The sequence below is a fragment of the Cebus imitator genome, unplaced genomic scaffold (genome assembly GCF_001604975.1).
Source record: "Cebus imitator isolate Cc_AM_T3 unplaced genomic scaffold, Cebus_imitator-1.0 Scaffold260, whole genome shotgun sequence".
In the NCBI taxonomy this organism is placed as follows: Eukaryota; Metazoa; Chordata; class Mammalia; order Primates; family Cebidae; genus Cebus; species Cebus imitator.
Genome location: NW_016107575.1, coordinates 1,987,485 through 2,001,161, shown reverse-complemented (window position 1 = coordinate 2,001,161; position 13,677 = coordinate 1,987,485). Strand labels below are relative to the sequence as shown.

Sequence of the window (13,677 nt, the reverse complement as noted above, 5' to 3'; positions counted from 1 at the left end):
TTTTTTGAGACAGAATCTCACTCTGTTGCCCAGGCTGGAGTGAAGTGATGTGATCTTGGCTCACTGCAACCTCTGCCGCCCAGGTTCCAGCAATTATCCTGCCTCAGCCTCCCAAGTAGCTGGGATTACAGGTGCCTCCCACCGTGCCCAGCTAATTTTTGTGTTTTTAGTAGAGACAGAGTTTCACCATCTTGGCCAGGCTAGTCTTGAACTCATGATTTCATGATCCACCCACCTTGGCCTCCCAAAATGCTGGGATTCCAGGTATAAGCCACCATCCCCAGCCTACTTTTTCTGTCTTAGGTATGCCAGTAATTCTTAAGTTTGGTCACTTTACATAACCTTATATTTGTTGAAGACCTGGTTCATTTTTTAAAACTCTTTTTCCTTTATTTTTGTTGAACTTAGTTTGAAAGACTGGGCTTCGGGCTCTGAAATTCTTTCTTCTGATGGGTCCAGTTGATTGATAAAGCTTGAATTTTATTTTAATATTAAGTTTTTCAATTGTAGAAGCTCTGATTGATTTCTTTTCTTTAAAATGTTTATCTCTTCCTTCATTTCCTGAAATGCTTTAGAAGCTTTTTTGTTTGTTTGCCTGTTGGGTTTTTTGTGTGTGTGAAACAGGTTCTTACTGTGTTGCCCAGGCTGGAGTGCCGTGGCACAATCATGACTCACTGCAGCCTTCACTTTCCAGTCTCAAGTGATCCTCCTGCCTCAGTGTTCTTTGAGCATAGTGCAGTTAAAGTAGAAATTAATAACAGTGGTAGAAAACTGTGTTTTTAGAAATTTGAACACACTTCTAAGCAGTCATGGATCAAAGAAAAAAATTTTAGTGGAAATTAGAAAACATCTTTGTAAATAATGAAATTATTACACATCAAAACTTATAAAAATATGAATAACCTGAAGTCATTCTTAGTGAATATTCATAGCTATAAAAAGTTTACATAAGAGCCACGTGCAGTGGCTCACGCATGTAATCCCAGCACTTTGGGAGGCCGAGGCAGATGGATCGCCTGAGTTCGGGAGTTTGAGACCAGCCTGACGAACATGGAGAAACCTTGTCTCTACTAAAGACATAAAATTAGGCTGGGCGCAGTGGCTCACGCCTGTAATCCCAGCACTTTGGGAGGCCAAGGCGGGTGGATCGCAAGGTCAGGAGGTCAAGACCATCCTGGCCAACATGGTGAAACCCCGTGTCTACGAAAAATACAAAAATTAGCCGGGCATGCCTGTAGTCCCAGCTACTTGGGAGGCTGAGGCGGAAGTCGCAGTGAGCCGAGACTGCGTCACTGTGCTCCAGCCTGGCAACAGAGCAAGACTCCGTCTCAAAAAAAAAAAAAAAAAAAAAAAAAAAAAATTAGCTGGGCATGATGGCGCATGCCTGTAATCCCAGCTACTTGGGAGGCTGAGGAGGCTGAGGCAGGAGAATCGCTTGAACCCGGAGGCAGAGGTTGCAGTAAGCAGAGATCGCGCCATTGCACTCCAGCCTGGGAAACAGAGCAAGGCTCCATCTCAAAAAAAAAAGTAATTCAGAGGCTGGGCGTAGTGGCTTGTGCCTATAATTCCAACATTTTGGGAGGCCAAGGCAGAAGGATTGCTTGAGCCCAGGAGTTCAAGACCATCCTGGGCAATGTAACCAGACGGTATCTCTACAAAAAATTAGACAGGTGTGCTAGCTTGAGTTTGTAGTCCCAGCTACTGGGGAGGATGAGGCAGGAGAACCCAGGATTTTGAGGCTTCAGTAAGGTATGATTGTGCTGCTGCACTCCAGCCTGAGCAACTGAGTCCCTGCCTTAAAAGAAAAAAAGACTTTCTAGATCCTGGAGTATATGCAGTAACTAAAAAGAATAAATATATATGTCCTTTGAGATTTTTATTTTTTGAGACTGAGTCTTGCCCTGTTGCCCAAAATGGAATGCAGTGGTGCAATCACAGCTAACTGCTGCCTTGACTTCCCAGGCTCAGGTGATCCTCCCATCTCAGCCTCCAAGTAGCTAAGACCACAGGCATGTGTCATGCCTGATTTTCGATTTTTTATTTTTGTAGAGATAGAGCCTTGCTGTGTGGCCCAGGCTGGTCTCAAACTCTTGGGCTCAAGCAATCCTCCCTCCGTGGCCTCCCAAAGTGCTGGAATTATAGGCATGAGCCATTGCTCCTGGCTCTGAGATATATTTGAATAATTTGTAAAAATCTGTTAATTGTCATTATCAGAGGCATGAGTATATTCCCTGTCATAAGAAAAAGGGACTAACCTTTTACTTTATACTTAATACCCTTATTTCACATAATGTCAAGGTGTCTGTTTTTAATGATTGTTCAGGTGATTATATGTATTATTTAGAGTAATTATATCTCATTTAGCTGTTTCTTTCTTGATAGATAATTAGGTGATGTTGAATTATTTGTTTAAGTACATATATCCTGAAACACTGTGGGAATATTTTTATTGGGGAGGATAAATACCTTGAAATAATTATTGGGTCTTAAAATATACACACCAAAAACTTTGCAATAACTTAATATCGGAAAAGATTTTGATTCTCAACAAGTGTATGAGACCTCCTTTTCCCATAAGATCCTGGTCAACATAGAATATTAACAGATTTTTAAAAGCATTACCAATCTAATAAAATTTAAAGTATATTTGACCTGAGTCCTGTGTTGTTTGTCTGTATGTTGTATGATAATAGTTTGTATATTATATGACAATAAAAAATTAACCAAAACAAATGTTAGACTCGCCTGATTACCCTAAAAGATGGCTTATTCTAAACCTGCCTGTTTAGGCTTATAAGCCAAAAGAATATTTCTTTAAAATTTTTTTATTTAATGGCTTATTGAGCTATAATTCAAAAACCATACAGTCTACCCATTTAAAGTATAAAATGTTTTTTGTATATTCACAAAGTTCGGCCATAATTTATTTAAAAATATTTTTTTCACCCCAAAAAGAAACACTATACCCGTTAGCAGTCACTTCCCATTCCTCCCAACCCTAGGTAACCACTCATTTACTCTCTGTCTCTATGAATTTGCCTATTCTCTGGCATTTCATATAAATGAAATCATACAATATGTGTTTGTGACTGACTTCTTTTACTTAGCATAATGTTTCCAAAGTCCATCCACATTGTACCCTATGTCAGTCCTGCATGCTTTCTTATAGCTCAGTAGTATCCTGTTGGACGTACATACCACATTTTGTTTATACATTTATCAGCTGATGGACATTTGTGTTGTTTCTACTTTTTGGCTATTATGAACAATGCTGCTCTGAACATTTATGTTCAAGGTTTTGTGTGGGCATACAATTTCATTTATGCCTCTAGTAACCTTTTAAGAGACTGGCAGAATGTTTTTCAAAATGGCTACACCATTTTACTTTCTCATCAGCATGAGGCTTCTGGTTTTGTTTTTTTTTTTGTTTTTTTTTTCCACATCACTGCCAACACTTGTTTATTATTTGTCATTTTTATTATAGTTATCCTAATGGGTATGAAATGGTATCTCATTTTGGGTTTTATTTGATTTTCCCTGATAGCTAATAATGTGAAGCATCTTTTTGTGTGATTGTTAGCTTCTCTATGTCTTTGTGAAGGAAGAATTTGCTTTCATAAATAGTTTTACGTGCAATTCATAGATAAATATCAATGACATGAGACAAGAAAAGTTACAAAAGTTTTTGAACAGTGCTCTAATAATTGGACAGAAAAGAGAAAGTAGCCAAGATTATTTCCTCTAGAGGTGGGAAAATGTACATGTTCTCCAAGGACCTATGACACAACAGGAGAAAGAAGTGGCGATAAGAATAAAACTGAATGCTCTAGGGACCCAAAAGGGAAATACTAACAATAGGTAAGCTGTCTTCAGTATAAGGTAGACTAGGTAAGCTATCTTCAAAATAAGGTAGACTAAATGAAAGAATTGTAGTATCAAAAAATGTGATAGTAGCTAGCCCCAGATGTGGCCTTTTACATTACTAAACGAAAAACATACTTACAAGTTGTATAAAGTGTTGTAAAGAAAATTGCCTGTTTTAGGTATTTCAAAATTGGTGACTTTGGTTTGGCATTCAGAAAAGATTGTTCATAAGGCTTTTAAAGTTTTTATTTAAAAAATTTTAAACACTTGGCTGGGCACGTTGACCCACGCCTGTAATCCTAGCACTTTGGGAGGCCAAGGTGGGCAGATCACCTGAGGTCAGGAGTTCGAGACCAGCCTGGCCAACATGGTGAAACTCCATTTCTACTGAAAATACAAAATTAGTGAGGTGTTGTGGTACACACCTGTAATTCCAGCTACTTGGGAGGCTGAGGCAGGAGAATTGCTTGAACCTGGGAGGCAGAGGTTGCAGTGAGCTGAAATCATGCCACTGCACTCCAGGCTGGGTGACAGAGCAGGACTCCATCTCAAAAAGAAAATTTAAAACACTTATATGGAAAAGTATAAAGGACAACATATTAAATAGCTGTGTTTAGTCACCTGCAATGAACAAAAGGACAACATATTAAATAGCTGTGTTTAGTCACCTGCAATGAACAAACACTAATTTTTTGTTATATTTGCTTCATATTATACATACATGTACAAATTTAGGTTCCCTTATCAGTCCCATTTCTCTGCTGAGCATTCATCATCCTATCTTGTCCCCAAAAAGACAGTCACTATGATAAATGTTAGGTACCTTCAGTCATATTTTTAAATTTTATTACATATATGTGTAGTCATAAACCAGTTTTTGTTTTTTTAATTTGTAAGGTGGTATGATACTACATGTAATGGTCAGCATCTTGTTCTTTTTATTCAAAATTATAATTTCAAGGTGTATATATTTATATGTTGATATATACAGATATATTTCATTCAATACTGTTATCAAGTATTCCAGCTTCTTAATATACCACCGTTTATCTTTTTCTCCATTGATGAGCATTTAGGTTATATTCAGATATTTTTGTTATGACAAACAGTGCTATGATATGAACATTCTTGTACTAGTTTCTTTATACACGTATAACATGGTGTCACAAACCTGAAAGTGGAATTCCTTGGACAGGGAGTACCATTTGAAGAGACTGTCCTTTCCCCAATTTATGTTCTTGGCACCTTTGTCAAAAATTAGTTCACTGTAGATGTATTAAACTATTTCAGTGTTCTCTATTCTGTTCCATTGATCTATGTGTCTGTTTTTATGCCAGTACCATGCTGTTTTGGTTACTATAGCTTTGTAGTGTAATTTGAAGTCAGGTAATGTGATTCCTCCAGTTTTGTTCTTTTTGTTTAGAATGGCTTTGGCTATTCTGTTCCTTTCATAGTTCCATATAAATTTTAGGATTATATTACTATTTCTCTAAAGAATGTCTTTGATATTTTCATAGGGATTACATTGAATCTGTAGATTGCTTTGGGTAGTATGGACATTTTAGCAATATTGATTCTTCCAATCCATGAACATGGAGTGTCTTTACACTATTTTATGTGTCCTCTTCAGTTTCTTGCATCAGTGTTTTATAGCTTTCATTGCAGAAATCTTTCACTTCTTTGTTTTTAAGTTTATTCCTAGGTATTTTATTTGTAGCTATTGTAAATGGAATTACTTTCTTGATTTTTGTTTTGGATTGTGTGCTGTTGGCATGTAGAAATGCTACTGACTTTTGTATGTTAATTTTGTATCCTGCAACTTTACTGAATTTGTCAGTTATAATTGTTTTTTGGTGGAATCTTTAGATTTTTCCAAATACAAGATCCTATTATCCACAAACAAGGATAATTTGACTTTTTCTTTCCAATTTGGATGGCCTTTATTTCTTTCTCTTATCTGATTACTCTAGCTAGGACTTCCAATAGTATGTCGAATAACAGTGGTGAAGTGGGCATCCTTGTCTTGTTCTAGATCTTAGAGGAAAGGCTTTCAGGGTTTTTTTTTTATCAATTATGATTCTAGCTGTGGGTCTGTTGTCTGACTGATGAAAAGTCTGAAATGGTACCTAAAATTACTAAATTAATTTTAGCAACTGTGAGATGCTGTTCAGTGAGAACAGCTTATCTATTTTGGTTTACTCAGTGAGTAGAGTGGTGTCTAATACTGAGTAAATGTTCTATAAGTATTTTTGAAATAATGAGTCTTTGGGTTTACCATAGCCTGGGATTTGTAAACAAATACCTGTTAATTAGTGTTAATCCTGATGGTATCCAAGGTAAAGGAAGGACAAAGGGAAAAAATAGGACAATACTGACTAGATGCTTCAAAATCATGCCCTAGTTGTGCTATAATCAAACAAGAAGTGTTTATGGACTGGAATGATTAAGGAAAAGGCATGTTCTTGTTTTAGCCCATTTGGGAATAAAACTAATACCAGAAACTTTTAACTTTCACTATTACAAATAAATAGTTCTAATGGAATAGGTTGAAAGTAAAAGGACATCATTAGAGTAAATGCTAGACCTTCCCTTCTCCTTTTATTTTTAACAACAGCAAAGTAGAATCTAAGATCTACAAGTGATAAAAGAGGGGATCCATTCAATTTCTGTGTAGACAGGAAAAATAATAATACCTTTTACATAGTTGTACAGTTTGTAAAAACACTTTCACTTACTCTCAATCTTCATAGCAACTTGAAATACTAGAGGAAGCAGTATTAGTTCAGGTTGGTACTTAAATTACTGTGTTTAAATTTTAGTAAAATAGCTATGGAATCCAGGACATTCTTGGCTCCTAATAAACTATATTCTTTGCCAACAGTGAAAGTGCTTCTCTGTTGCTTGACAAGTTTTTTCCCCTTAGAGTACTGATAGGGTAATTGATTAACTTTCATTTTTATTTTGATTTGATTGGGACAGCAATTTAACAATAAAAGATGTCACCTTTATATATCCTCTGGTTTCTGGCTCTTGGCCAGTTAAATTCAACCTGACCAGGAGGCATGCTTAATTCTAAAATTGCTTTTACCTTCTGAAGTTTTTGTGATACATCCTCCTTTTTCTATTTTAATGAAAGCATGTTATAAGCAGACCATAGGAAATTTTTTTTCTTTAAAATAACATTGTAATTAGGCCTGGTTCAGTGGCTCACTCCTGTAATCCTAGCACTTTGGGAGGTCAAGGCAGGCAGATCACTTGAGATCAGGAGTTTGAGACCAGCCTGATCAACATAGTAAAACCCCATCTTTACTAACAATACAAAAAAAGTTAGCTGGAGGAGGTTGTTGCTGGCTCGTGCCTGTAATCCCAGCTGCTCTGCAGGCTGAGGCATGAGAATCGCTTGAGCCCGTGAAGCACAGTTTGCAGTGAGCCTAGATTGCACCACTGCACCAACCTGGGCAATAGAGCAAGACCCTGTCTAAAAAAAAAAAAAAAAATTGTAATTATGTAATTGTCCCAAAAAAGGACTTGGCATTAAGTTAAATTATCATAAAATCAGAAAGTGATATATTTAAATTTGTATTCAAAAATCTATATATTGGCATGTATATTCTGTGTCAGTTTAAAATGTTACTATATCATGAAGTTTATTTAAAACATAATAGCCTGCACTATAAAACAAAACTACCAAATTAATGCACTAGCTCAAATAATTGAACATATAATGGCCACCTGAATTTTAGAACAACTGTTTTTTTTAAAAAAACTTTTTACATGGAAGTGTGTGTGTGTGTGTGTGTGTGTGTGTGTGTGTGTGTGTGTTTTGAGATGAAGTCTTGCTCTGTCATCCAGGCTGGAGTTCAGTGGCACAATCTTGGCTCACTACAGTCTCCACCTCCCAAGTTCAAGTGATTCTCCTGCCACAGCCTCTCTAGTAGCCCAGGTGACAGGAGCTGGCCACCAGGCCCAGCTAATTTTTGTATTTTTAATAGAGATTGAGTTTCACCATGTTGGCCAGGATGGTCTTGAACTCCAGACTCAAGTGATCTGCCCGCCTTGGCCTCCCAAAGTGCTGGAATTACTGGCATAAGCCACCATGTTCGGCCAACTGTAGAAAATTTTAAACATACACAAAAGTAGACTAGTATATGAATCATGATGAGCTCATTAACAAAAGATAAATTCACTTTAAAAACTTGACATGTGAAAGTTTGGACTCATACATTTTGTTTTGGTCTAAAGTTTCCTTTGGCAAGTAAATAGTCACATGATTCATTGACTCTGGTTCTTTTATAAGGTAGGTTTTTTTATATTTTTAATACAAAAAGTATTGCTCTGACAGTCCAATCAAATATATTTAATTTTGGAATTTGGAGGAAAGGCATAAACCTAGTTTATTACAAAAATACCTCTTTTTAGTTTTCCTAGCCTTAAAATATAACCTCCCCCCTTTTACATAGGTAATGCTTTCACATAGTATTTACATCAAGACATCTTGTTTTCCACCCCTGCCTAAATATACACACAATTTTCCTTGAATCTTTTACGATACTCTTTCTTTTTTACTTTTTTTTTTAATTGTACTTTAAGTTCTGGGGTACATGTGCAGATCTTGCAGGATTGTTGCATAGGTACACACATGCCATGGTGGTTTGCTGTCTCCATCCGCCCCCCAACCTACATCAGGCATTTCTTCCAGTGTTATCCCTCCCCAACCTCCCCACCCCACAGCTGTCCCTCCCCTAGTTCCTCACTCCCCAACAGACCCTAGTGTGTGATGTTCCCCTCCCTGGGGCACTCTTTCTGAGGGAGCGAGGGAGAGAGGGAGGGAGGGAGGGAGGGAGGGAGGGAATTAATGTGTGTATGCACACGAATGTGTGTATGAATTTTCAGGGTTTTAAAAATATAGATGTAATTACAAATACATTTATTTCCCCACTTTTCATATATAGGAGACATAATACTGTATGTATCATTCTGCATTTTGTTTTTAATGTTTATGTAAACCGTTATGGGAATTTTGTTTCCATACATAGAGAATTTTTTTTATAACTACAGTTGCATTGTATAGATTATTTAACCAGTGCTCTGTTTATGAGCATTCAGGTTCTTTCTAGGATTTTGATATTCAATCGCTACTGTAGTGAATAATGTTGCACATACATTATTCTTATGTATTGCAGGTATATCTATGAGATAGATTCCCAGAAGTGTGCTTGACTAGGTCAAAGAAAAATTTGCATTTGTGACTTTGATAGATATAAATTTTGCTTCATGGGTCTTGCTTAATTATGAGATGTCTGTTTACCTATAGCTTCATCAGTAGAATATATTGTCAGAATTTTGGATTTTTGACAGTCTGATAAATGAAAAATATCTTCACAAGTTTGGGTTTGTTTTCCTCTGAGTGAGACCAAACACGTTTTTATATGTGTGAAGGCCATTTATACTTCTGCTTCTGAGAGCTTTCATGTACTTTTCCCTTTTTCCTCTTGAGTTGTTGGTTTTCATCTCAATTTTTCAGGAGCTCTTTTTGTATATCAGGAAGCTAACATACCTGCCAAATTAGTTGCAAATATATTTTTCACCATTTGTGCTGTCTTTTGACCTCACTTTTAATGTGTTTGTTTTGCCATCCAAAAGTTTTTTTTTAGTTTTATGTAGGTGAATTTAATATTTTTTCCCTTTATGACTTATAAATTTTGCATCAGAATTATAAAAGCCTTTTTCATTTGAATATTTGAAGGTGCCATGTTTTCTTCTAGTTCTTTTATGGTTCGTTTCACTCTCCTTCCCTTCCTTCCTTCCAACATTTAAATATTTGATTCATTTGCAGTTTATTCTGGTATACAATATGAAGTGTGGCTGAACCTTGTTTTCTAGATTAGTTCAGTTGTCCCAGCATCAGTTACTTAAAAGTTCATCTTTACTCCATTTCACATGTTGCCTTTATCTTATTTGTACTTCCTTTATGTGTTAGGGCCTATTTTGGTCTTTCTGTTTCGTTCCATTGATCTCTTCATCTGTTGCACAGGTACTATCATGAAAAATCAAATAGTATAAAAATTCAGCGTACAAAAGTGGAATAAAGACTGATAGATGGCTTGTCTTGGTAACAGCAGAAAACCAAATTTTTGCTTATTGATGAAATATACATACAACTTAGGATCAGCATATGCAGAGAAGCATGAGGGAGCATAGCCATATCTGAAGTGCATTACTGGAGTGCCTGTGGCGAATTACCAAAAAGGCAGATTTTTAGCCACTGAGAGCCTGCCTACTTTGCAGTCCCCACAAAACTGCTTTGTACACAACATCATTAGCTATAGATAATATCAGATCCCAGGGATATAAAGATTCCAAGCTGCTGTTGCCCTTTGGAGCTCTTTGATACATAGACTCCCTGCTGGGTTGTCTAGCATTGACAGCTAGACATATAAACTCCCTCTCCTATTCCCCTCTCCCCTGAGAGTTCCCTAGCCCTCATCTTCTGGGTGATAGCCACTTCACCCCAGCTTCTGGCCAATCCTGTTTGGGTAGTGGCCACTCTGCCTTAGCCTCTGGACTATATGCTGTAAGGACATCCTCTGCATGCAGACCTGTCAATGTCACCCAGTAAAGCTTATACATGCTACTGCCACCTCGTGGTTATATCTTTTTCTTTGCTCAGACCCCAAATCCCTCAAATTTAAAATCTAGTTAGGTTCCTACCAGCTTCTAGTCATATTTTCATGAGTCAATACATAATCTTGTTTTGTGTGTGTTTCTGTTTAAAGACATATTGTTGATTGATTAACATTGAACTCACAGCTGACATTACTATAACTCATGCCTGAAGGAAGCTGGCCTAACACATGTACTTACTCTTCCAGTGACATTACAGCCTTCTTATGCTTACCAGCCCTAAATAGCACTTGAGCAATATGCTTAGAGGATATTGTAAACAGAATCATCAACAAAAAGCACAGAAGTGAGAAAAATGTGGCACCAAATAGGCTCTGCCCAGGTTACTTGTTTATAGTGTGAAAATTGAAACAAAAAGGCAGAGAGAGTGTCACTGTTTAACCTCAGTTGGAGAGGTGCATGCATTAGGTGACTCAAATATTTCGCTACTCTGCGCAAGTCTGTGAAAGCACTGTGAGTATTGACTTTAGAGTTACAAATAAATTTTAGTAAGTAGAGAGATTTGCAAGTATGCACTCCACAAGTAATGAGGATCAACTGTACCAATCCAGTCTGCTCTTAAATACTTCCAGTGATAAGCCCACTCCCTCATGACAAACTTTTGTCTTGCTGGCTAGGCCAAAGTTTGGGTTTTTTGGCTTATAGCCGTTATTGGAGGTAAAGAAAAGAAAAAAAAAGTGGGTTTTGTTGTTTTTTTTTTTTGTCTGTTTGTGGCGGTGGCTCACTCTGTCACTCAGGCTGGAATTCAGTGGCACAATTTCTGCTCATTGCAACCTCTGCCTCCTGGGTTCAAACAATTCTGGTGCCTCAGCCACCTGATAGCTGGGCTTATAGGTGCCCACCACTACGCCTGGCTACTTTTTGTATTTTTTAGTAGAGATGGAGTTTCACCATGTTGACCAAGCTGATCTCAAACTCCTGACCTCAAATAATTCCACCTCCTAAAGTGCTGGAATTACAGACGTCAGCCACTGCGCCCGGCCTGGGTGGTTTTAATGGTTATATTGCACTACAGTCTGTATCCTATTATTTCTAGTCACAGATCCTAATTAGGCTTTCTGGACTATTCCCTCCTCAATATATTATTTAAATTCAGCTGTCTTATATTCATATTTCCACCCATTTTTCCCCTTTAGCTTAAAGATCCCCAATTTCTTTGGAAGCTTTTGGTTTGCTAAGCACCTGAATTTAAATGAATGGAACTTATTGTTACAAACTAACACTTCCCCTTCTCTGTCCCACACCTCCTCCCAATAAAAACTGTATCCTCTACTCCCACTGCCTCACTTTACACCTTCAGTTCCAAGTTATTCAGATTTGGGGGATGAGGCGAGAAAAAGGCTAGATACATGGATAACTTTAAATATACAGAAAGATTGCTTTTTCTTTCCCTCACTCTTCCCATGTCATCTCTACTTCTCCATATGTTGGCTTCATTCTGTAACCAGATTTTCTCAGTGTGGTAGAGAATATGGCCACTGAGGGCTCCAGATTTGTATCTTCTCGTCACAGTTGTAGTAACTACAGTAGAAATAAGGACTTCTCTCAATTAATGTCCGTGTGTTAGTTTAGGGAAAAACTCAGGTACAGTTTGGGTCATATATATAGCCCTGGACCAGTGGCTCTTGCCAGGGGTATGGAAAATTGATTAGCCAACCTGTGTCATCTGTAGTGACACAAAAGTAGTGACCCTTGATTGATAGCTTTTCTAGTACCATGTGGATTTCAAGAGAAGGGAATATTCCCAGAGGAAACAGGGACGTTAAACAACAATGTCAAGTATACACATTAAGACAGTTATTTTCTTCCTGCTATGCTTAGAGCCAGTAAGATGTCTCTTAAGGACAATCAGTGTGATTTAAGGATTATAGAGTTTTCAGCTTTGAACAATATTGGATCAAAATTGATTTTGCTTTTAATATTAACATCTATTATTTCTCAGTGGTGGATATACTGTGTTGATGGGTGTATTATAGCAAATACTGTTATATTTTCTTTTTATATGTTTAAAGTATTTCTTTTTTTTTTTTTTTTTTTTTTTTTTTTTTGAGATGGAGTCTTGCTCTGTCGCCAGCCTGGAGTGCAGTGTCGCAATCTCTGCTCACTGCAACCTCCACCTCCCAGGTTCAAACAATTCTCCTGCCTCAGCCTCCTGAGTAGCTAGTACTACAGGCGCGCACCACCACGCCCAGCTAATTTTTGTATTTTTAGTAGAGACGGGGTTTCACCATGTTGGCCAGGATGGTCTTGATTTCTTGACCTCGTGATCCACCCACCTCGACCTCCCAAAGTGCTAGGATTACAGGCTTGAACCACCGCGCCTGGCCTGTATTTCATAATTTTAATAAAATAGCAGAAACTTAATTTTGCTTTGATTTAAGTTGGTATATAATAACAGATATTTGGGTTATAATTTTCCTTTAGCATTGTTAGCTGTAGAAATGATGTATCTGACCTAGTAACCCATTTGACATTTTAAAGATGGTATATTCTAAAGGTAAATTACTAAATTTTTTTAATGATATGAAAAAATGTAGTTGCTCCTTTTACTTCATATCAATATATTTATGATACCATAGGTACCTGCAAGGTGTGGAGTTACAGTCCGAGACAGTCTAAAGAAAGCACTGATGATGAGAGGTCTAATCCCAGAGTGCTGTGCTGTTTACAGAATTCAGGATGGGTATGGTTTGTATGTGACGTGAAATTTTGTTTAAAAAGAAAATCACACCTTAAACTTTGAAGTTTTCTTAGGATCTTTACCCAGACCTGGAGAATTGAAAGTCTACTTTAGGAAAAAGTATTAAATTAATATTCAGTTAGCCTGAAGAAATATTGTAGGCCATAGGAGGAGTTAAATTAGGTAATTTTATATGACTGTAGTGTTTGTTACTCTGATCAAATGATTTTATTTGGAATTTGAGATTCTTACAATTTTTGAACCATTCAGAGTGTGATTTATTTGGATAATGGACTCTTATACCCCCTCCCATTTTTAATACAAACTCATAATTTCACAAAAGGTATATCAAAATTAACATTTTATATTGACCTACTTTTCTTTCAGAAAGTGTCTAACATTGTTCCAAGACCCTCACATTTTGAATCCTGTTTTTTTTTTTTTTTTTA

The 13,677-nt window shown here is 37.0% G+C and overlaps 1 protein-coding gene across 7 annotated transcripts in view; it reads left to right on the top strand.

Annotated features, from left to right (window-relative positions):
• BRAF (B-Raf proto-oncogene, serine/threonine kinase) overlaps nucleotides 1-13,677 on the top strand; it is a 203,603-nt gene that overhangs the window by 109,861 nt on the left and 80,065 nt on the right. For all 7 annotated transcript variants that reach the window (XR_001816831.2, XM_017499757.2, XM_037728266.1 and 4 more), the window contains one exon: nucleotides 13,128-13,231. Coding sequence is in view for 6 of the 7 variants with exons in the window: in XM_017499757.2 (XP_017355246.1) it covers nucleotides 13,128-13,231 (104 nt within the window). In the remaining variant the exon portion in view is untranslated. The remainder of the gene's footprint in view (nucleotides 1-13,127; nucleotides 13,232-13,677) is intronic.